The sequence below is a fragment of the Thunnus thynnus genome, chromosome 6 (genome assembly GCF_963924715.1).
Source record: "Thunnus thynnus chromosome 6, fThuThy2.1, whole genome shotgun sequence".
NCBI lineage: Eukaryota > Metazoa > Chordata > Actinopteri > Scombriformes > Scombridae > Thunnus > Thunnus thynnus.
In genome coordinates this window covers 28,193,872-28,218,681 of record NC_089522.1, presented here as the reverse complement: position 1 = coordinate 28,218,681, position 24,810 = coordinate 28,193,872, and the positions used below count along the sequence as shown (strand labels likewise).

Here is a 24,810-nt window from a genome sequence, read left to right as displayed (position 1 = left end):
GGAGGGAGAGGGGAGAGATAATGTGTGTGTGTGTGGCATCAGTGCAGCAATCAGGATTTATAAGTGCTTTGAAAACAAATTGGTGTCCCAGAGCCAACATCCAGTGGTTTATTTAAAGATTTGTTTATCTTTCATTTATGAATTACTGAATTGGAAATGAAAACTTTCACTCATGTATCATCGAGTCTCGCTGTAGAATCCCTAAAATGTGTTGGAGTCTTAGCTTATGAGTTTCCATCACTTATCTACTTTAATCAGTAGCCTCTAATATGCAGAGAATATTACTTCAGAAATGCATTTCCATATCTACCATGGAACAATGGACCAAATACTTACCATATGAAAATATTTCAATGAATATTATTACCAAAGACTCTGTCCACAAGAAGTGAAGGGATGTCAGTTAGATTGCAAAGACCTTGAAGAAACTGACACATCCAAACTGTTTGGAGACAGTTTGAAGTAAACAATAACCTGTTCTTAAGAAATGATGGACAACTTATATCTTACCAAATATTTGCCTCTAATAAGTGATCTTACATGAGTTTTATAGAACTTGTATCGGACGCCAGTGTTCACTGCTTTAGTCCGAGCTGAAATATCTCAAAAACTATTGGATGGACTGTCATCACATTTTATACAGATATTCATGGCGCCCAGAGTATCAAGCCTAATGATTTTAATGATCCCCTGAAGTATTCAGATCCTTAAGTAAAAGTATCAATACAGCAATGTAAAAATACTCCATTTGAAGTAATAGTCCTGCATGAAAAATCATACTTAACTAAAAGTACATAAGTATTAGCAGTATTACTCTCTGACTGATATATAATTATATATGACATCATTAGATTATTAATAGTGAAGCATCAGTGTTAGAGCAGCATGTTACTGTTGTAGCTGCTGGAGGTGGAGCTAGTTTCAACTACTTTAAATACAGTTAGCTAGTTTAGTCCAGTGGTTCCCAACCAAGGGGTCAGGGCCCCTCCAAAGGGTCACCAGATAAATCTGAGGGGTCGTGAGATGATTAATGGGAGAGGAAAGAAGAAAAAACAAAGTTCTGATACACAAATCTGTTTTCAGTTTTTTGGACTTTTTCTCTAAACTTTGATTTGTGGTGAAATATTGGATCATTTGAACATTTATTGAAATGAAAGCATGTGAGAAGCTTAGAGGGAAAAATCACTATTTGGTGGAGCTGTTAACAATTCATAGACATCTGAAATGTGACCCCGACTACACACTGCTTTTTGTAAGACGTCAAAAACCAAAAATTTTGGAAACCACTGGTTTCATCTTTTTTAAAAGCTTGTTATATTACCTATTGTGTCAAATCTTCATCTGAAAAGTAACTAAAGCTGTCAAATAAATGTAGTGGAGTAGAAAGTACAATATTTCCCTCTGAAATGTAGTGGAGTGGAAGTATAAAGTAGCATAAAATGGAAATACTCGAGTATCTCAAACGTGTAGTAAAGTAAACTTGAAATACAGTTTTTGAGTAAATTTACTTTCCACCACTGCTCTAGTGTCACTGTGAGATTGTCCTTGTAATTTTTTAGTAAAATGTATCGACAACTATTGGATGGATTGCTAAGAAAACCTCGGTACAGATAATCATGGTGCCCAGAGGATGAATCCTAATGACTGTGGTGACTCCCTGACTTTCCCTCTAGCACCACCAAGAGGCGGATATATTTAGTCTTTCGAGTGAAATGTCTCAACAACTATTGGATGAATTGCCATGACGTTTGAAACTGACACTCATGTCCCCCTCAGGATGACTTGTAATTACTTAGCGATCTCCAAACTTTTTAATCATCAAGTACCTGTCAACCTTAGCTGTACCTTGTGTTTAGCATTAATTAACATGCCAGCATGATAAACTAAGATGTTGACAAAGGTGTCAACATACCTGCTAAAAATCAGCATGTTAGCCTTTCCGTTATATGGATATTAGCATTCTGACGTTAGCATAAGCACAGCCTCACAGAGCTGCTAGCATGGCGAGACTTTTAGTCTTGCTGCTAATAAGGTGTTAGAGTCATATTTTAATACCCCAGTGAGGGTGTGTTATCTTTAAGCACACATATCCCCGGTTATTATCACAGTCTTGGTGGTCCAGTCATTCCACAGAGGCTGAGCTGACGACCAGTGGGCAGCTTCAGCAGACCAATTCAAAGCTCTACGTATTGCACAATGCTACACTAATGGCATTTACTGACGGAGGATGAATGCTTCACATTCACTCTGCCAGGAATTTCCTCCAAGTAGAGATTTAAACCAGTGATCCTTCAGTCATATTAGCGTTGCACCGACTCAGCTCGACTGCCACCCAATTAGCTTCAATTTATGGTGCAACAACAACAAATAACAGCACAAAAGACGCGTTTATATAGACGTTCCTTAGGATGACGAATTTCTCTGACTCCTATAATCGCTGTAGTATTCATGTTCTCCCCCTGTCCTGTGAAACATACACACAGCTTAATTTAAATGGGGGGAAAATAGAAAGGAGATAACAAGGATGAATTATGACTTGTCTGTTTTTCATCCAATTAAATCTAATTGGTCAACAGCAGTCCAAATTTAAGCACAAACAAAATCTGCATCTGCATTGTGGCTGAGCAGTAAAAAGGTTCATCAAACCATAGCATTGCATTCATCAGTGTTACTGAATTCCATTATAAATCCTCATTCATGTGGTTTATGAATTCCATTATAAAACCTGACACTGATGTCTGTGGGTGTTGTTCACCTTGATCCTGCCGCTGAATCTCTTCTATTAACACCTCAGTATGTGTTGCGCTATGTTTTCACTTCAGTTTTGGTTTCAACACTTCTCTCGGATCCAACTGGCAAATGTAACTTTGATGTGTGCCAGTAAGCTAATGTCATCCTGCCAATAAATTGTCTATTGAATACTTTCAATTAGGCCACTCGACCAGCTCAGAAGAGAATACCATCAAAAAGGGATGTGGAGAGATACATAATACTGCAGGGCAATTAAGTCTAGCCTGATTGTAATAAGTGCTTTAATTGGATTGAGCTCAATGGCTAAAAACAAAAACAATCTGGATTGTGTCATCTAACCACATACAAATGTCGGTCACTTATTGCTGAAGAGGTTTCTGGGTATTTTGACATCGTTTTTGTGTATTCAACATAAAGTAAACAAATCAAGATCTAATGAGACTGAATGACCTCTTTACTCCAAAAACTTCCGAGTTGGTCTCAGTGAAAAAGCTGGAAGAGTTTCAATATTTTGGAATAGTAAGTGTGATCCAATAATTAATGGTGTAAGATTGAATGTTAGCGGGGGGGATTGGCATTGAGATTATCAACAGGAAATTTATTTATTATTAATATGTACACTCACCAAGCACTTTATTAGGAGCACCTGTGCAATCTAATACAATCCAATACAACAGCTCTGCCATGAATTCTACATTCATGAACCTTATAAATGTTCTGTTTTTGTTGACTTGTCAGAAAGGTGATAATTCTACTTTATGTTTATTATTGAGGTCATAGTGGGTGGTGGCGGTGGTGTACTGGAGTGATTCCTAATAATTTGCCACTGTCATGTATGTTATTTGGGGTAGCCAAAATATTAGGAACACTTTTGAATCCTCTGAAAATGAGGATTAACGCCTTAAATCCTCAGACAACTTGGTTTCAATTTATATGTTTTGCTGTGAATTATTAAATAACAATGGCAAAATAAACAACAGTCAGTTAAATAAAACATCTTCAGATATAATTTATTAAGAATTTAGCACATTAAAATTCAGCTAATCTGCTTTATGATTACTGTGTGGGTGGCATTTGATCAGGTGTGATTGAAAGTGTGGGCAAACAGCCCCACAGCTGTCATCACATTTGATTAAAATATTGAAATACTATTAAAATTATGTGACACCACTACCCACTTCAAACCAATGAGAAGAGAAACAGCACAGACAGAAATCTGTCATGTGAAATAACCCAAACTTTGGCATAAAACCACCTTTTCATGTTATATAAATCCTTTATTTAACCAGATAAGTCTCATTGAGATTAAAATCTCTTTTCCAAGAGTGACCTTGCCAAGAGAGCAGAATAAACATTGTTACAACAATAAACAATACAAACAGACAAATACAACTGTCACTACAAACGAGTGAACAAAATATCCAGTTAATATGCAATACAAAGTCAAGGACAGAAATCCAGTTATGATGCATAAACCGGTACAATTTTCTGAAAATCATTTCAATTAAATTTTAGGAGCAATCACACTGACCAAGAGTAATATTTTCTCGATCCTTTAAAATTGACTTAATTCCCCCGTAATAATCAGCTCTGACAATTTCAGGTCATTCTGTACATAATTACAGGAAGAACGGGCAGATTATTTAAAAGCTTTTTTGTCTAATTCTGTTCAAAATCTGGGGACCGACATCTGTAAAATATCGTGAGCGTGCAGACCATATTGATTTTGGTTTTTACACATTTATGTACACAGATAAGGAGGAACAAGCCCAAGGAGAGATTTATATTTAAAAGCCAACCAATAGTCTTGCACCGCTGTTTGCGACAGGAGCAACAGGATGCTGAATGCAGTTCACTTAACAGCCACCGGTGTCACTAATGAGAAGGAATTTCAGAAAGTTACACATAGAACCTTTAATAAATACTTTCAACCTGTGTTTGTGCCAGGTTGATATTTAAAACAATTTTATAAGGATAATGATGTTACCTTATCTAGTAAAATATGACTTAATGGAAAAAGTTTTGCATATATTAGTGAAAACTATAATTAAAAGGATAGATAGATAGATCTACAGGATGACTGATGCAGACCATCCACATGCTCTTATGACTGTAAATGCTGAGGCCGCATATCTACATTAGGTAACAGCTCTAAGCTTAACTGCTCTGGCTTTAGTAAAAATGATATAATTAAATATGCCAAGCAGAGTGAGCTAGCCTACTTTTGAATACCAAATACATTCTAGGAGATGCAAGCTGTAAAACACAGGCTACAAGGCCTATATGAATGAATTATCTGGCAGGTGAATTTATTTATAAATGTAAAAATGTCGTATGTAATATTAATTGTGGCTGTAACGAATATCATGAGAGGTCTTTATGATGTGGCTTGAGGCTGGAAAAAGTGAAGCGCGGGCTCTTATGTGAGCTTAAAAAAATGTGACAATGCAAGAGATTTAAATATGATCTCCATTTTATTAAATAAAATAAGAGGACAGTGGGGGCAGATTTTCTTGCCAAGAAAGCATTTTGAAACTTCTGAAAAAAAAAAAAAAAATTGGGAAGAGATCAGAATTATGAGTTGCTGTACTGATGGTGATGGTGAGATTTGAAAGTTTCTAAAGCTTTAATCGTCACGTGACAATAAGAAATCACATCACATTGAACATTTCAAATATGCAAATACAAATTTTCTCTTCTCACCACTTTTTACAGTTTTCATAGTTCATGATATTTGACCAAACTCCTTTTAGCCTCGCTAGCAGCATGGCTCTAGAGACGGTCTGTTGGTTTGTGCTCTTCGGTCCAGAATTAAATATCTCAATAATTATGGGACGGACTGCCATTAGATTAAATGATTACGTCATGGGGTTATAGGATTGCATATCATGTGCCGCTTACTTTAATTTGTATGTCAATACACTAACTTGTCCTGGAAGTTAAACACTTCTAAAACCGGTTGTGTTTTAGTAATCTCAGAATTAATCACTGTATGTATACAGATGATTTTGTTATATTTTCTCCCAGCAGTGCTGTTGCTGTTGGGTTTAATCCTCCTTCATGTTGCTGACTTCGATATTAACTTTAAAGCCAAAAAGAGCAATGTAAGTTTTTTTACAAAGGACTTTCATGAGTTGCTTCCTCCAAGTGGAAATTCTCGTAAAGCGAGCAGTGCAGCACAGTCTTAATCATCATTTACATATTTGTGGATAATAAAGATCCATAGTGTTGGAAAATTATGTACATACATTTCACATATGCTCAACTGATTTTGAAGTAAGTATATAAATGAAGCAGACGGTACGCAGGGATGTGCAGTTGCTTACAATGATTCTGTGAGGATGTTATTGTGTATGCCAAGATTTATGATGCGAGTCATTTATCAGCATAAATGTACCCACAAGTATGGCAGTGATAAGGAGCCTTATGTATAAATATTTGTGTAGATTGGATAAGGTAGAGAACAGAATCATGCGCTGGTTAATCCTACCAACAGTGCATTTCGAGAGATATTACAACTCCGGTGCAGAAGCATTTTTGAGAATACGTGAGACGAGTTTTAATTATGATGTTTAACAGTGATGTATGTTTTTACATTACATCATTTTATGTTTAAATTATTTAAAAAGATACATAAATGTATGTAACTATGTGACTTTAACTGAACTGAACTGGGAAACTTGAGCTAAACAAGCATCTCCAGATGTTGTGTCATTCAGTATGTATAGTACAAGATAAGATGTGCAACAAAGAGTAATTAATACCCTTATTTCTTATTAAATGTTCGGGAAATCTGTGACTTTTCACTTTGTCTCATTTAATTAGCTTTGCTTTTTGTAGCAGCTCAGCCCTGAAAACCTTGTGATGAATCAACAGATCTAAAGATATTCTTTAATGCTTTGCAACATTCGCACAATATCATCAGACTGACCTCATTTTGGGATATGGGTTAGAGCGTTCCCTGCCTACAGAGGATCTACATAGGATTAGAAATGATCTCATCCTGGGAATTCAAACTCCTTCATCATGACACATATCTTTATCTTTCAGTCGTGCATTCGTAAACCACGCCGTATGATCTTCCTTTGGATCTCTGGCAGTGTGGCTAATGTGAGAGTCTCTGTGGGGCTGGTTGGACGTTGCATGAAAAGAATTATTGTACGATATAAACCGATGAATATTTTAACAAGTGTTTACATATTTGGAGAAGTATGAAACAATTTTTTTTTTTCTTGGGAGTGTAGAATCCAGGGTTGGAGGTAACTGAAAATGTCATGAATGTTCAAATATCAGTGATCTATCACTGTGAAGCAGCAGCGTGTAAAACAAGTGTTTATCATATTGCACATGGATGTCACAACAAGTCTCAGCGGTGTGAATTCACTCCATCACAGGACAGGAGTGATGTCATGCAGAAATAAACACTAACTTATCAGATACTTCAACATATTTGTGTATGAAAACAGTTTTTTTTTTTTGCCAATCAGCTCTCACTGCTGCAGTGGGAAATGGCTGTTAACCTCGTCTGCTTTCAGTGAACCAGACTGTGTCTGGGTATTTTTAAATGTGATGTGGGGTTTTTTTTTTTTCTTTAAAGGCTTGAATCTTTCTTCCATGACAAATGTAGCCGCTGATCACTGCCCACTAACCACTGAAAGCACTTCAATTGTTACCTTTGTCTTGGCTCTCTGTGCCTCCACTCACTAAATGCTTTTATGAAAATTGAGACTTTGAGCAGACAAGCTTGATGATGTTGGTGCACAATATTCTTTAACTATCTAGATCTGGGGATAAAAGTCCAGGGGGCACAATAACTTAATTTTCAGGCAGATTCTTAATTTAATTTCTCAGTATGAAAATAAGAATGAGCCCATTGTTCCAAACCAGCACTTACAGATATAATTCTCTTTCTAGTATTAATTCCTCTCAGAAGAGGAGGTACAGTGTTGAAATTGACCGGAGCAGGGGTCACTTGAGGAATCTTTACTGTAGTTTGGTGATGAGTAGCAGGATAGCAAAGTGATGATGTCTTATTTAGTTTTGTTTGCTTTTAAAAATATCTCTCTGTTCCCGGAGCCTCACCCAAAGAGCGACGATTAATAATATTCTCAAAAATGTAGTCAATTTATAGAGTAAATTGCTTTTTTTATTCATCCTTTTAATCCCGGAGTTCAATTTGCATTCTCAAACAGAGCTTTCACCTTGTCAAAAGACAAAAGAGTTGTGCTTTTATGCATAGTGCATTATGGGGATCTGCATTTGTAATATGTTATATCAGATAAAATGATTTCATGCGTAGAAAAATTTTACACTTGAATCCTCTCTACATCTAATCCAATTTTGGGATACAGTTTGGCAGAGTCCATTAAAAAATCCTCTCAGTCAAACAGGAGGCTGTTTACTTTTAAATGAACACCGAGCACTAACAGGTAATGGAAAAATAAATAACTGGAAGTGCCAATAACAGACTTCTCTGTCGGCACGGCCGTGTAAAATCAAGACCTACATTAAACAGGGCATTCCATCATATTGCAATGCATTAACATCAGAAATGGAGGAGAAATGAAAATGACAATATTTGACTTTATGGGGAGAAAGAACACATGAATAATAATGGCATTAAAATGGATGAATGGTTGAAACTTTCACAAACAAACTTCCCAACAATTCTTTCAAATTAAACGCCAAAATATGGTCGCTTGTACCTGTCCTCAGCTGTGCTCGAGGACAGTTTGTGCATTTGTCTGCGCTTCCAAAAACTGTTGAACAAATTAATCTGTGTTAATTTCTGACAATCAAAATGGGAAAGGTCATGGTTGTGGTTGAAATGACTACTTTGTTAAAGCGGCTATAATCAATATTTTTCATAATAATGTATCAAATGACAGTTTGTAATGTCAAAGTGATGAACTTACAGAGAATTATAAGCGACTCTGCAGCTCCTCTTGGCTTTAAGGAGCTTTATAGCGAGTTTTAGCTCATTGTTTATCTGTCCGGCTGCAAATTTACTGTTTTTGTTCACTCTCAGCGTTCTCATAGCATCATTTTCGGCTGCGGCAGGCAGCTGTTTTCAGAGAAAAAGCTTTAAAAACCTACTGTACGCTACCTGCTCAGCACCAAACAGCAAACAGACAACCCAAGGCCTTAAGGTCAATTCATTCCATGTCTGCATAGCCATAATTGGTCTGTGACTGTATACATAGCAAGCATGCCAACTGAGCATGTGCTAGAAAAGCAAACAGGAATGCCCATCCCGTCTACCGTATGTACTGTATCCCTACTCTCATTAAGCTGTCACTTTTGTTGTTCAGCAACATGCAGAAACTTCTCAGCTGCGTTCAGACTGAAAACAGTCCTGTGTAAAACAGTACAAGAGGCCGTGTTGGTGTGGGCATGTTGTTTAAAGTGCTGGTGAGACAATGAAATACGATCCAGCAAGTCTGTTTGGAGTTAACAGATTATTGCGTTTAAAGGCTTATCAGAAAAACACTGCACAGCAATTTGTAATACTCACAGATTGGATTTTGAAACTCTGGAAAGTTATCACGCTGCAACCCTGTTTACTAGTATGCACATGTGGAATGTGTCTGTGTCCACGTGCGAGTCAACAGCTGTCTGAGGACGCAGAAAGCATGAATTGGCCTTTAGTGACTAGCTAGTGAATACGGAGTGGAGCATTTAGCAGCTAAAGAGCCAGATATTTCCCACAGGAGTTGGTAGAGAGCAAAAACAGAGCTAAAAAAGAGAGAGAGAATATTGGACTGACATCCATCAGGTAGACAGAAACATAATAGTGATAATGTTGCTCTGTAATCGTTGGATGTGTAAATATGTTCGTCATATCAACTTAAAAGGTGTTAAAAGGGTTTCCGTTGCGTTGAATGGCCAAAAAAATCAGTTAATGCAAGTTTAAGGTTAGGGGACCTTCATCACAATAATAAATACTCTTAGTCATGGAAACCAACATTGTCTGTCGGTAGGAAAAGGAGAAATGTTCCTGTGTTAAAGCACGACATTTGTGGCTCTATAAGGTTGTCACACAACGTAAATGTAACATAAACATACTGTACGTTGTTTGGTTTGATTCGCTGAAATGACCAGCGCTGTCGTCTTTCTCGGGAGGACAGTCTTAGAATTTCTGTAGCGAATCTCCGGATCAGTCGAGAGCTAAAAGCGGAACTGAGGCCAGAAAGGTTAACCTGTTTAGATGGAGGTTAAATAAAGCTAGTCTCCACACACAGGAGCACACTCACTATACGATAAAGCTTTTTCTTTACACTCTAAATACGTAGAGCCTGTTTTCCTCACTTAATAAAGCCATCTACACATACAAATACATTGTTAATTCTTGCATGCAGAAGCATACAGTATCTGCGTTCATTTCTCAGAAAACTGTAACCAAAAGAGAAAAGAAGAAAAAAGTCTTTCTGCTTTTTACCTTGACCAGCTTTTCATTTTAAGGGTTTTCAAGTTATTCTTGTATTTAGAATCCTTGTATTAGCAAGGTCATATGGTTGTAGTGGTTGTACTTGTTTCTCTTTTTTTCATTCTACCACACCATGGCGACTGTGAGTGAGGGAAATAAAACAGTGTTTTTCTCTGTTCACTTACTTAGTGTAATTTATTTCGTCCTCAATGTACTGCCTTTTTTTTTTTTTTGTAAAGGGTTTCTTTAAGATTCTGCTTTTTAAAATGCACCTTGTCTGAGACAAATCAGTTGTTTTAATATATCCCACAGCTACACAGAGACTTGTATTCTTTTGAGCCATGTCCCCAAGTCAGTAATTAACCTTAAACAATATCAGCTTCTCCTAATGAAAAACAAGCCAATGGTTATTCACAGCTTTATCTTGCTGCAAAATCCCTCTATAACCCCACCACCACCACCACCCCCCCCAACATCTCTTGGCATATTGGTGGCTAAGTGTAGGTGGGAAACTTTTTAAGTGTGATAGATGGAGTTTAGTTTCAGGCTGCTGCTGCTGCTGCTGCAGCTTCCTCCTCTGACCCAGTTGTCCCCGGAGAGCCAGGGTCTGAGCTACAATATAGTTTGGCAGAATAGCCTTTTTTTTGTTGTTGTCGCTCAGTCTGTATTCAGGAAAAGAGCCAACACGCCACCTTTGATCAATGATTCTTTTCATTTGTTGGATTTTGTGGACTTTATTCATTTGTATTTAGATTCAATTCATCCAATTTCGGTAGTTAATCTCATGCAGATGTCTGATGTCCTAATACAAATACACCACAACAAAATAATGTATTTAATGATAACTGACTATTCTCAGGTCAGATACAGTATATAAACTCATCATTCAGTCACTGTTGTAAATCCCCTTTCAGACCAAATGGAAAACAACATAAGAACAATGATTAAACAGCTGTATGTATCAAAAAAAAAGCATATAGACCTGGAAACTGTCAAAGTATACACCAGAAAACGCTTCATTTTTGTTGAACACCTCAGAAGATGTAAAGTGAAACATACTTCAATGTCACGTAGCTACATGTGAGCTATTCCCACAGTTTTTTCCTCACTGCGTTCCTGTGTGTGCAGATTAGCTTTATTTAAGAGATTCCCTACAGAAGTTCTGAGACTGTCCTCCAAAGAGACATCAGTCATTTCAGCAAATCCCTCCAAACGACATGCTTGTCTGTTTACGTTAAGAGTTGCTTACTTCCACATCCAGCAGTTTCCAGCACAGCGACATTATCATTCATTCAGAGTCGTGTTTCTGTCCACCTGATGAATGTAAGTCCAATATTCTCTCTCTTTTAGCTCTGCTTTTGCTCTCTACCAACTCCTGAGGGAAATATCAGGCTATTTAGCTGCTAAATGCTCCACTATACTCATCAGCTAGCCGGTAACTTTCTCTTTTGGACACTTTAAGCTGAGCAGGTGGTGTACAGTGAGGTTTTTTAGAGCTTTTTTTCTGAAAACGGCTGCCTGTTGTGGCTGAAAACGACGCTATATGAGCGCTGAGAGTGAGCCAGAACAGTAAAGTTACAGCTGGACAGCTAAACAATGAGCTGCTATAAAACTCTGTAAATTCGAGGGGAGCCACAGAGTCAGGTGATAATTCTCTGTAGATTCATCATATTACAGATCATCATTTGATACTTTATTATAAAAATATTGATCTCTTTAAGGAATGAACTGTAATTTTGGTAATTCTGGGTTTATCATTTCCACCGATTGTTATTCTAGGTAACATATCTGGATATCCCAAAATCTTAAAAATGTGACACACCATTACAGACTTTTCTGTAGGACCAACCTCAGCTCAAAAGATAAGAGATACCATGAAAATCTCTGAACACTTTCATGTCCACCAGAGGATAAATCCTTTTTTTTTTTCCTGCTGGCACCATCCTCAGGCCATTTTCTGCTGCAGGAGTATCTAAAAATAAGGTAAATAAGGTTTACCTCCATTGTTTAGCCATCCAACTGTCCAGTGTGTAAAGAAAATACAGCCTCGTGGGTCTATTGTGGTTATTACAAATGTTTATTCTTGGTGTATAAAATCCTCAATGATGCATATAAAGCCATGAATCATCTGTGAGCTTCGGATGGAAGCTCAGTAATGTCCAGTACTGATCGCTCCTCATTCCTGCTTTGTTTACAACCGACTCTATCATCCCCTACAGTATGTGTCTAGACAGCTTTCTGTTATTATTCAGGGAGTTTGTGTCTGAAATCCTGTTATTTTCAGTATGAAAATTACCTGGGATTCTCAATTTGCGGTGAGACAATCGCTTTTGTCTGCGTACAGTGGGTGAAGTGTCATAGCAGTTACAAAGAACGGGGCATGACTTGGATTTTGATAAAGTAAGATTATCATAAAACAAGATTTTCAAGAAGGCAGCCCTCCTCTGTTCTCTGGTCTGTCTGATTTTGTGACTTTCATTATGATTTCTTATTTCTCATCATTTAAAACAGTGTTAGGAGACAAACAAAGCATAATTTGCCCCCTGGATTGTCAACATAATTACCATCTGCATCACTACATAAACTGTGAGAATTCACATTCAGGTAATATAAAACAAATGTGTGTGAACTTCCCAGTGCTCTGTTCTCACTTTCCAAACAATGCAGAAATTTGGAGGTCACCACCCAGGATGTGGAAATTATGTTTACATACTTTTAATTTATATTGCCAAAAGTCAGAGGAAAATGTAAATGTTGTCTCAATTATGTTTTGTGGCAACATTTTTCAAGTGGAGGAAATGCACTGCTTATTTACTGCAGTTTGTGAGCTGGTTGGAGTGGATGATGGTCGTACAAATTGCAGGAATTGATACCCAGTGACCGAGGTTCACATCCATACATGTCTGGTTAATGGTTAAGGCAACAAAAGCACTTTGGTTAAAGGTTGTAGCTCAGGATTTTCTATATTTTTCTTGTCAACAAATAGAAACAATAGTATTGTGTGTGTGTCCAAAGCCTGATATAACTCATTCCTCTGTGCCGTAGACCTCCGTTGTTGTCCAAAAAATATTTAAAACATGTTACTGAGTCACACTGTTGCTGGATAACATGTCCTTCACCACAAAGAGTTTTTGGTTCTGTAGTTTGTCTCCAAAGACTAATAAAAACCATCATGTTTTCAGTCTCTAGAGAGGAGTCCTACATGATGCACAGTTAACCCTCCTGATGTCTTTATATTCTGTGTACTTCCCCTGCCCTAAACATCAAAAATGACCCACATCCCTCTGATGAAGACTCCTCACTCCATTTTAAAACAGAAATCAATTTTGCAGGAAGAAACAACACCTCCTACTCAACAAGTCAGAAAACTGTTTTGGGTGCAGATACATACACCTCTCATCTTGCTACACAACACACAATAATTCATTATTTGCTGTAAGTGATGTGATATATTATTTTTTTCCCTACTTAACACATGTGACAGCATAGAGATGCATTCTCTGTCTGCAGCTTCAGGACTAGATTCAGTTCCCTGATCATTATTACTGGATTAACCAGTCTGGGAGATAAAACAAATTATTATTATAATACTGGAATACCTTGCCCAGGTTTGTATGTAAATTAGTTTATGGTAATTTGATGAAACACAACTTTATTAAGGGAAAAGCACCATGTGAGTACAATACAAACTGAGTAAAAAAGGTGACAGGGCCACATGATAATGACTTAATGCAGGAACCAGATGATATTGTATTATACTGGTGCAAATTACCAGTTAAATTAGTAATAGTTAAATAATCAAATTTCCAAAAACCAAGAGCCACACAGTGAACCAGCATTAGGCTTTGGGGTCTCTGGAGGTCTGGGGTTTACGTTGTAATGTTTTTATGTTGTATTTCCTTTTAAAATGATTTTATTGTATTATGTAAAGTAATAAAATGTGTTATACACATAAACCTGCCTCCATTTCTCAAGCACAAGCACACACTTTTGTCTCTTTCCCCCTGTATGTGTGTTCTTTACTGTTCTTTGTAGTTGCTATAAACCTTTCAATCTCTAAATGATTTTTATAAATGGCGGGTCAAAAAAGACCCTAAAGGCAATCTTTGTACTTTGATGGTGTACGACGTTTACAGAATGGTAATGGTACGGTCAGATCAGGAAAAGTCATCAAATTTCATGCTGACAAAAAATGTATTTAGGGGGTTTACTCTGCTGTGAAACCCGTGAGACAACAGGAGGGTTGATAATGCTTCAGCTGCTAGAAGTGAACTTTGTGTTGCAAAAGCAGATATTGTAGAAAAACAAATAAAATAGTGTCTGAATATTTTACTGATATGTTCAGTATCAACATTTCGCCACTTCATTATCAAGGTTTCCTAATTATGTTGATAAAAATGTAATCTGAGTAGCATTTCATTTCTTTCAAACAATAGACACAACAATCTGAATATAAGCTTTTTCTCCCTGCATGGAAATATTAATGTTTTTACCTCAATTCAACGTTGAATTTTGAGTGGAGGTAAATAAAATGGCCTCCATTTGATGGTTTTGTACTGCTGGAATGAACCATAAATAATGTAAAAGAGAAAGTAGCAGTGTGTTTTCCCATTGACTTCAACAGAGATCTAAAGGTTCTTTATTGTTGCAAACGTTTTCTGTATCACTGTTATGTGTTGCTGTGTTTCTTTATGTGTTAGCCAGAGAGATCGCAGCTCTGACTCAATATACATGTTTTACTATGACAGTAGCGCTTTCAGACATTTCTACATCATAAATACAGAGGCATTTCCAAAGATATATTCTATACAAGAGCAAATGCATTACTATAATAGAGATAGCTGGTACTAAATGGAAATCTCAAGGGAGTGTTTTAGTTTTGTACGCATGCACTTTTGAGACACAAAAAGCCACAAGGTAAACCAGATTCAAGTCAAGGTTTCTGGAGAGTCAGTGGGTTGGAAATAAAGTTGTCGGAGGTGCGTTCAAAATGATGGCAAGCAGCTGGATATGAGGATAAAACCTCAATAATGTAATTGTTTAATCCCTTAATGTCGTAGCTCTATGACAAGCATACTGAGCAGGCTCTTTCCCTTACAGTCTTTACACAAGTACATGTCCATAAATTAGAATGCAGTTCACTGGGTTCTCGTGGGCCCAGTAGAAGTGGTGCATGCAGTTTGCCTGCAGTGGTTAGTTTCCAGGGCAACTTTAACCGGTTTTCCCCGTAACTGTTTTTGTTTCAAGACAATATGCAATAAACCCCGGAGGACTCCTGGCTAATTTTTATTGAGTAAAATTAATATTGTGTCATGACCTGGCTCAAGTGGCCACAACAACAAAAAAAAGAAGACACACCATGTTGAACTTTAACAAAAGAGAACATTATTTAACCAATTGACTAAATTAAAGCCAAATTAAAGGATTTAACGGATTGATTAAAGAATTGAGTGTGATGTCAGTAGTCAGTGGTGCGTGATGTGCATGAGTGGAGGATGTGAGTGTGAGTCTTGTAGAGTAGAGAACAGCATACTAAATGAGGAGAGCTGCAGTAGTAATCGCAGTGGCAGCAGAGCGGTGGAGAGTCAGCGAGAGAGTGAGCTGTGCTGCAGGCAGGACATTAAGGGGCCATATTATGAAAAACTCACTTTTTCAGTGCTTGTGCGTATATATTTGGGTCTCTGATGTGCTCACTAATACACATATTGACAACCCAGTCTGTTTTGTGTGGGCTGCCTTGCTCTGTAATCTTGTGATTCAACAAGCCATTCAGGTGTGATGCCCCTTCTTACATCACTTGGGGCTTCATTGAAATTGTACCACCTCCCATCCATGCCTCTATCTGAGTCTCCACCCACTAAATTTCCTGAGGTCTGCCATGTTTTTCTCACAAGCGCCAGCTGGGACCCGGCTAAATTAAGATAGGGTAAACTAAGGGTGAAAAAGTCACGCGTATGGTGGGGCTGGACCAGGGGACAGAGCCGCTGCTTACCACAGCAGAGAGTCCTACATTGCTGCTGTCTCATCTTCTAGAGGAATAATTACCCGATTCTGCTCTGATCCAGACCACTTTACCGGCAGGAGGAGTTTATTTTTTTAAACTTTTGGGATTAAGTGGATTTATCTTCAAATTCACTTCTCAACCTAGCCGTAGCTCAGTTAACACCGGAATCACACAACCTCCACTGCTGCTGTCATCAATAATAAACATCTTAAATGCTGGTGAGTTTATATAATTTTAAAGTTACACAGTATGTAGATATATCTATGTGTAGAAACAATAACGCAATATATAATTTTATTAAGCCAATTAACAAAATTAAAACCAAATGAAATGATTTAACAGAATGATAAGTGTGTGTGGTGATGTGCACGAGTGGAGGATGTGTGTGTGAGTGCAAAACAAAGAACATAAGAATGAACTGAAACAGCATAACTAAACAAGGAGGAGCTGAGAGCTGCAGTAGCAGCAGAGAGTCAGCGAGAGAGTGAGCTGTGCTGCAGCCAGGACTTATATAACTTGGGAACACACCGGGGCCCTCAGGTGTTCTAGGTTCACCTAATGAGCACCTGCAAAGAGAGCAGACAGACAGGTGAATCACTCAGCAACCACAGGGGTCATCACAATTGGCTGTAATGATATAGTATTATGTACTCAAGCAATTAATACCATAACACTTACATGATGTTCAAATATGATTTGATTAATTCTACAGCTTGTACTTATTCAAGGAACTATTTGTCTAACCAGCTTTAGCTGTTTTCACATATGAACTCCAGACGTTTTCCAGAGTTGCCCTTTCACACACGTAACACACAGCAGGAGATGTCCGTGTCAGACGTGTTCTTACCTACTGGAAATACTCCGTCTGGTTTAGGTGAGGGGTGCAGAAGGCAGGACGTAAGGCAAAAAGTACGCTGCGGTTGTAGTTCAGCATTTTTAAGCTTTTCATCAGAAATAAAACAGCTTTTAGAAATCACAGGAAGTCCTCTCTCCCATAAGTGCAAGCTCTACAGCAGAGCATTCAGGCCCAGCCAAATCAATGCAGCTTAGCTGGCCTGCTGCATTTATCCAGCGCCACTCGCATGTGAAAAACAGCGGCTATAGATGAGAGAGTAGTTGACTGCTGGAAATCAAAGATGTCGTATTTAAGTTTACGTTCTGCTTGTTCAACAGTTGCTTGATAAATTGCTCGTACCGTCTCCCTTACTGCTGGATTTTGTTGCACTTTCGGCAGCGAGCGGTTGTATCCAAAGAATTCACTGCTGTGTTCACACATAGGCTCTATTGGACATTACACAGACTATGTAGTAGCTGAGCTGGAGCTGGCAGGGTTAAAGTCCGTTTAATGTCCGGTCTGACTGATTCAGACATTTACATTCACACATGCAGCTCCTTTGGGTAATGTCTGGAAAAATTCAGGGTTGCAGTGCACGTGTGGAAGGGGATTTTGTTGTAAGAATTTTCCAATCTGAGTTGATGTGACATTATTATAATTCATCAGTGGTTCCAGACATTTATTGTTTGTTTTTGTTGTACTGATTCATAATTTCAATGTAAATATCCAAATGACTTTTACTGGAGTCATAGATACGTTCCTTGTAAGGTCTGTGACATGTGGATGTGACTTCTTTTTGTCCCAGTAGCAAAGAGTCTATTTCAAAGTGAGCCCTTTTTGCATGGACTATGTAACATTACTGGTTTCATCAAGCTGTTAAAGTGCCTTTTTCTCCTTCAGACATTACTGTAGGAGTCTTTTACATAAACATTCCTCATGGCTTTATCCAGAAATGAAAAGGCCAATAAAGAAAGTGCTGAACGATGTGTGAACCTGGTGAGTTGAAAAGTTACAATTTGAAGGAAGAAGCTTGTTTTCTGTTTTTATCACAAGCTGCATTAGTGATAGATTTTAAAGGGTACTTTGCTTTTGAAGTCTAGTTTAAGCCCAGTATACTGAAGGAAGAAGTGGTCGGATGGTACAGCTCCTGAAAACACCTTTCCAAAGTGAGAATTTGAGGGGCTGCGTCCAACAATTTCTGTATCTTTCCCAAACCGGAAAATCTCAAACTCTCCTCTTTCATTTCATCAACTATTCATTGCACTTTTTATGTCCACAACTCAGTGCAACACCATGATGTCCTCTAGGACACACTGTCTGAAAATGTCCCTATATTTTAACAATTATTGCATCTCTCCCCTCTATGACAGCTGGCTTTCCACTCCTCCTTCAAGTGTGGCTGTTCAGAACCACTATAAACACATTTTGCTCTCTGACACAGTCAGACAACACATCATACAGACTAGTTTTTTCTCTTGCATAAGCCTTTAAAGAATAATTTAAAGGGTACATACATTTCCAGTTCTATATTTTTATTCAGGGGCCCTACTGGGATATCTTTGCATGATTTACAGTTTAAAATATTCCTTATTTATCGTATACTGGCCCTTTTACGCAGCCCTGTCTGCTCCTGTCTCTTGAAACACCCCTCCTCTCTGTTCTGATTGGCCAGCTTCAGGAAGCTGCGCCTTGGCAGACTTCCGGTGGCTCGGGAGGCTACATAAACAAACAGTAGTAGTAGGATACTTTTTGTCGTCCTTTACTCAAAATGTCAACTTCTCAAATATATCGGCACATGTTCGAGCCGAAATATGTGAGTGGGCAACATGAACAACCTTAGTAACAACATCACACGGCTGTTTGTGGGAGGAGGGCCTTAAAGAGACGGGACCTAAAACAGCCTGTTTCAGACAGAGGCTGAATCGAGGGGCTGCATGAAGGGCCAGTATAAGATAAATAAAGAGTTTTTTTGACTGTAAATCATGTAGAAATATTCAAGTACAGCCCCAGAATATAAATATAGACCTGAAAATGTGCATGATAAGTCCCCTTTAAATCACCATTACATAGCACCTTACGTAATAAGGTGGATGATTTTCACCACACAGCCCTCGATATGTAAACAGAGGAAATAAATATGCTCGCCAAATGTGATTAAAGTGGTTTATGAGGAGGGGATTCACTCGCAGGGTTCAGAATTCAGGATTCACACGGTGGATGTGAAATGGTTTGAGAAAATTCCAGAGTTGCTTGACCTTTCAGTACTCACAGATTCATGAGGCAGTGCTATTGATTTAAAGAGGTGTAAAGGCCTTTCTCCTGCCGAGGAAATTTAATCATGTCACAGGGCCACCGGGTTATTGCACAAGACACTGTCGCTGACGCCATAGGACACTTTTATGTCAAGGGGCTAGACAATATTAATTTTACTTTCACCTTATAGTGCAGGGGAGAGGAAGCGGTGTGGAGATCCACCATAGTTTTCCTGAGAGGACATCGCCAAAACCTGAAGCTCTCAAAAAAAAGAGGTTAATAAGAACATTTTATTCTTGGAAATATCTATGAAGAGCTTGAACGAACAGTGAATTCACATTCTGCTCAGTGTTCTGACTTAATATATTCAAGATCTGTGCTCATCCTCCTTGAGAAATCCAATGATAGAGTTCTTTACTCTGTTGACTGAGCTAATTAAGTTTTAAAACATACAGTGCATTTCATAATCAAAGCAACACTGTGATTAATTTCAATTAAACTTAATGCACGCTCCCTCAAATCGCCGTCGTCTCAATCAAACTGTACAATCTCCTATAGAAATCTCAATATCTTTCAAAATGAGTAGTCATACTTCAAAGACATCGCTTCAAAGTCTTCACTATTTTTAGGTGGTATAATGTGTGTGTGTGTGTGAGAGTGTGTGTGTGTGTGTGTGTGTGTGTGTATGTGTGTGTGTGTTTGGTGTGTACCCATAGGTGAGCATGCTCAGACTAATTTCAACCCCTTTTGTGAATGGCTGATTATCACAATCTGTAGCTTAAGTTCAGGCGGAGCTGCAGCATTAAGTCCTTCAGAGTGAGCGAGAGAGACGAGGGGAAAGAGTCGGCATGGCCCAGAAAAATAACTGTAAGTTGATGTTCTGATTATGTTAATCTTTTATACCTTTTTTTTTTTTTCCAAGTTGTTGAGTTGATTACGAACAAGAGCACTAATAAGACAGCTACGGTGTAAATGAATGGCACTACTAACATGCCTAGATGACACATAACACGTCTCGAAACTAAAAAAACCTTTTGTTCGTTGCCTCTTGATTCTCACCTTGCTTTGATTTTCATCATTTACCACTTTTAAGACCTAATTGTGTTGAATTTCAGAGTGACTCTCACTGTCGAAATCTGTAAGAGAAACAATGTCATAATAATTTTAATTGTGACTTTCACCTCAGGGTTTTCATACGCAAATGCCAGTTTTTTTTTTTAATGTTCATGTGGAATAGAATTAAATTAAAAATGAAAAAGGTAATATTCTCTAAGAGGTGTATTCATGCTTCTTCTTTTTTTTTTTTTTTTTTCTAACAAGTTACGTGAGCGTATTGAGCTCATTGTGAAATCCAGCAGGAATTTCTTATTGCAACAACAGACAGATTAGTCTCACTGAGCTCTCATTCTCTTCCCTCCCCCTCTTTTTCTTTATCCCTCTCCAACACACAGTTCAATTCTCCATCAGGGAATACAGACCCTCAGATGAACATGGGGTCATGTCGCTCTTTCGTGACGGGATTCTTGAAAATGTATACCCGGCCTTCTTCAAGGCCATGAGCCATCCAGACCATGTTGGTGTTGCTCTGAGCATTTCCATGGCTGGCTATGTGCTTGGAGGCAGCTCCTACTTCCAAGGTTTACTCTTTGGCAGCGCATGGGCTGGCCTCATTTACTACTGCTGCCATGAGATCTACGAAACCTACATGATGAGGAGGCTGAGCGCAGACATGGCCGACATTCAAGCCAGCTACCTGGACAACCCAGATAACGGTTTCTGGGTGGCGGAGGACGGCGCCAACGACAGCTCCAAGGTGGTGGGGATGGTGGCGGTGATGGGGAAAAAAGCAGGGGATGAGAATGAGAGATGTGACGACTTGAACGGAGGAGTGATGGGAGAGTTCGCCCAAGACGCTGGAGATGGAAGTTACGGCGAGATGTCCGGCATGGTGGTGGTGTTTCCGTGTCGCCGCAAGAACCTTGGCTCTCAGTTGATACAGAAGGCGTTGGATTTCTGCAAAGAGCGAGGCTACACCCGCCTCGTTCTGGACATCAGCTCGCCACAGACGGCAGCCATTTCCCTGTACCAAAAATTAGGCTTCGTTCAAACAGCATCCCACAATAACACACATGCTAATCGCTGGTTCTCCAGGCTGGCCAGAATAAATGTGATGCGAATGGAGAAGTTCATTTAAAACAAAATGGACTTTAGACCTCGGCACTTGATACGCCCTCGACTGTACAGCACATTAAGAATATTCCAGTTAATTTATGCCTTTTAGTCTCATTTAATGCAAAAAAAAACCTTTCTGTTGTGTGATATCTGGTCACTCAGGTCTCCGGCTCACTATCACGGTAGTTTGGAAAAAGAAAAGTACATTAAATTTCATGTTTTTTCCACATCGCAGCATTAATGATTTCAGTTGCCTTGTATTTCTTCTTGCCTTGATGTATTATGTATACACCTGCACCCCTGACAGTCCATTGCCCACAACCTTGGAGAACAATGAGACAATTAGTCAGCTTCTCTGGTTAGTCAAATGAATTTAAAATTTGCATATGGAATAAAAATAAATCTCGATAAGATATGTCATTAAATTAATTACTAGACATTAAATAGAACAACCAATATTCACATTCAAGTATCTATTGTTCTTCTGTCCACTAGGGAATATAAAAATATATGTGAGAAAAGAGAAATTTAGTCATTTGGAAGTAGGAGAACTTTCTTTTAAGCCTCTTTCCAGGGAGACGTTGAATCCCTCTGCCTCACAGGAATTAATGCCAGCTGACTTCTAAGACCTCACAACTCTTTGCTTAAAATACCAATGAAAAATGCAATAGTATCAGGACATTGGAAGGTTTAAAATTCTTTGGAGCTAAAAGAGCCGGTGTGTGTGTGTGTGTGTGTGTATGTGTATGTATGTGTGTGGCATAAAAAGAGGATAAAGAGTTCAGTATACCGCAATGTATTCAGGTCATCGTACGCAAGGAAAATACTGAGATTATTACGACAGCAAACAATAGAGAAAAAGCTTAAGTGTTTCCATATCGATGGTCTTATGATATGTGTGAGGAGGGATTTGACAAAATAGAGGTGAAAGGCCCATGGGAATTACTCTTTTATAATACAGAAAAATGTGATAGTTGGCTGCTATTTCTAACACAACGTAAACAAGGATCTTCCTGTCAACTATGCTGCCTTTTGCCAGCAGGATATCTTCTTAATAAACCTAATATCAGCCAAAAGCAGTGTGCAATATCAGCTAAATAACACAGATTTACAGATTTCCTAACCTACATTGCCCCAGATATCCCCCAAAGGTGATCGCAATTTCCAAAATATTATCAGCACTACACAGTACCTGCTTATCTTGAAAGCGTGTCCACGGTAAGCCTATAAGGGGAAAACATCAAGCAGCAAATGTGTGCAATGACAGGTGTGGCCTAAATGAGTTTCAAGAGGGAGGTACTGTATGGAGAGAGCAGCTTGGCACTGAGACACACACACCAATCAGAGGCCTTTGGGCATCAATCATTCCTGCTGAAGCTGTCAAAAAAAAATTAGGCCGGTGGCCAGCAGGCAGGTGCTGAACCAGCCAGAGGAAGATGAGCCTTAATGCTGGCCAACCTGTTGTCATCCTCTCACAATTACCAGTACAACTGGCCTCAAGGTAATGACAGCTTGATTGTAATTCCTCTCATACACATGCACCACTGATGAGTCAGTTGCCATTTGGGGGTATGTTAGAAGAAAAAGCTTTTCGCAAATACTCTCACAAATGTCACAATTGCTGAATCGAGCACTGAATCAAAGTAGATTTAAAGGGGAAATCCGGTTTATTTCAACCTGGCGTATTTCCAATAAACGTGTCCACAGTGGCTCTACGGGTCAAGCTAACTCCACACTCGCTACTTCTGTTGTTGAGCTTTGAGGGAACGAGGATTCGGGCGAAACAACATACAGTGAGGCGAGCTGTGCAAACCTCTTAAAGCTTTCCAAATAAACTTGATTTCTACATGAATCATTTTGTGCATGTGTCTGAGTCTGACCCAAAGTTAACACGAAATAGTTGCCTGGAATAGCCATCATGGCTAACTGCAAAAGGATCTACATCTGGGGCAACTTTACATATTCTTCCACGGACACCAGTTTGTTTAAATATATTTACATAAAGTTTAGCATGACCCATAGACTTACAATGACCACATTTATGGGGAATGTCCCAGGTTGAAACATACCAGAATTTTTCCATTAATATGGCTTTTTTTAAGAGTAACCAACAGACTCTTTCATGTCAAAGTGGTAACAGATCTCCTCAAAATATTCTTAATTAATATGAAATACAAAAAAAGTGTTTGCGTAAGTATTCAACTCCTCAAAGTATTCAGTTGATGAATTTTTTAGCACAAATGCCGGATTGGATTAAGATCTGGACTCTGAAGCTATTCCTTTGTAGTTTGGACTTTCATAATACAGGTGTGTTTTAAAACCTACACACGTGATCTCTATTTAACTAATTATGGCTGCACCAGTGATGATTTAGGTGGCTCCTACTAAATGGGGTGAATACTTCTGTAAATATGTATTTTGTACATAATTTTATATTTGTAATTAATCACTTTGTAGAGACCTATTTTCACTCTGACATTAAAAGGTCTTTTTTGTTGTTGTTGTTGTTGTTGTTGTTGTTGATCAATGTCAAAAGAAGCCACATTAAATCTACTTTAATTCAATGTTGTAAAACGATGATACGTGAGAACCTCCCGGTGGGTTTAATCATTTTGTTGTGGGCACCGTACACTGTAAGAATGGTCTAATGGTGCAGCAGGTATGCAGATGATTCACATTAGAGTGTGAAATTTAATTTTTTTGTGGATGCACGCAACAGCTGAGAGATAATTATATTTATTAGCATAATGATTTAATGAGTCTTACTATGAACTTGTAATCTTAAACTTAACACAGAGATCTTTTCTTTCATTCTTGTGTTTGTCTTTTTCTTTCTTTCTTTCTTTTTTTTTTTGGTAAAAGGGGAGGAAATCTATGTAACAAAACTTAAAGGGACTTTTCATCAGTCTGTTGTTGCTGGACCAGTGGTCTTCCCAATTTGAGATAACATATGAGATCAATGAAATAGGCAGACTCTCATCAAAGGATGAGCTCAAGAAATCCATTTGGAAAACATCTCTTTGTTTGTGTTTCTCTTCACTATTTTTAGGTGGGATGATGTGTGTGTGTGTGTGTGTGTTAATATGACTGTGTGTATTTGCTTGTGTGTAGGCAGGGATTATCTTGAGCATTCCTGCGTGCATGCATTCTCAACATAAGGTATTTCTTTCAGTATCTTCTTAATCTGACTCGGATCGACATCAAAGCCGTCTAGCTTATCATAGGAAAAGAGTTAATATGTCTTGGGAGCGGCTCCAGTAGTCAAATGGTTACTGCGCATGCCTCGTAACCACAACATCCAGCTGGTTTGATTCAATCCTTCCCTGCATGTCAAACCCATCTCTCTCTCTCTCTCTCCTCTTGTTTCCT

The 24,810-nt window shown here is 38.4% G+C and overlaps 1 protein-coding gene across 1 annotated transcript; it reads left to right on the top strand.

Moving 5' to 3' along the window:
• The first annotated feature begins 18,987 nt into the window (after positions 1-18,987).
• LOC137185375 (probable N-acetyltransferase CML5) lies at positions 18,988-21,668 on the top strand. Its single transcript, XM_067593708.1, has 2 exons — positions 18,988-20,136; positions 20,721-21,668. Exons 1-2 carry the CDS (start codon positions 20,118-20,120, stop codon positions 21,461-21,463), a joined length of 762 nt encoding a protein of 253 aa, XP_067449809.1. The 5' UTR covers positions 18,988-20,117; the 3' UTR covers positions 21,464-21,668.
• Positions 21,669-24,810: the final 3,142 nt, after the last annotated feature.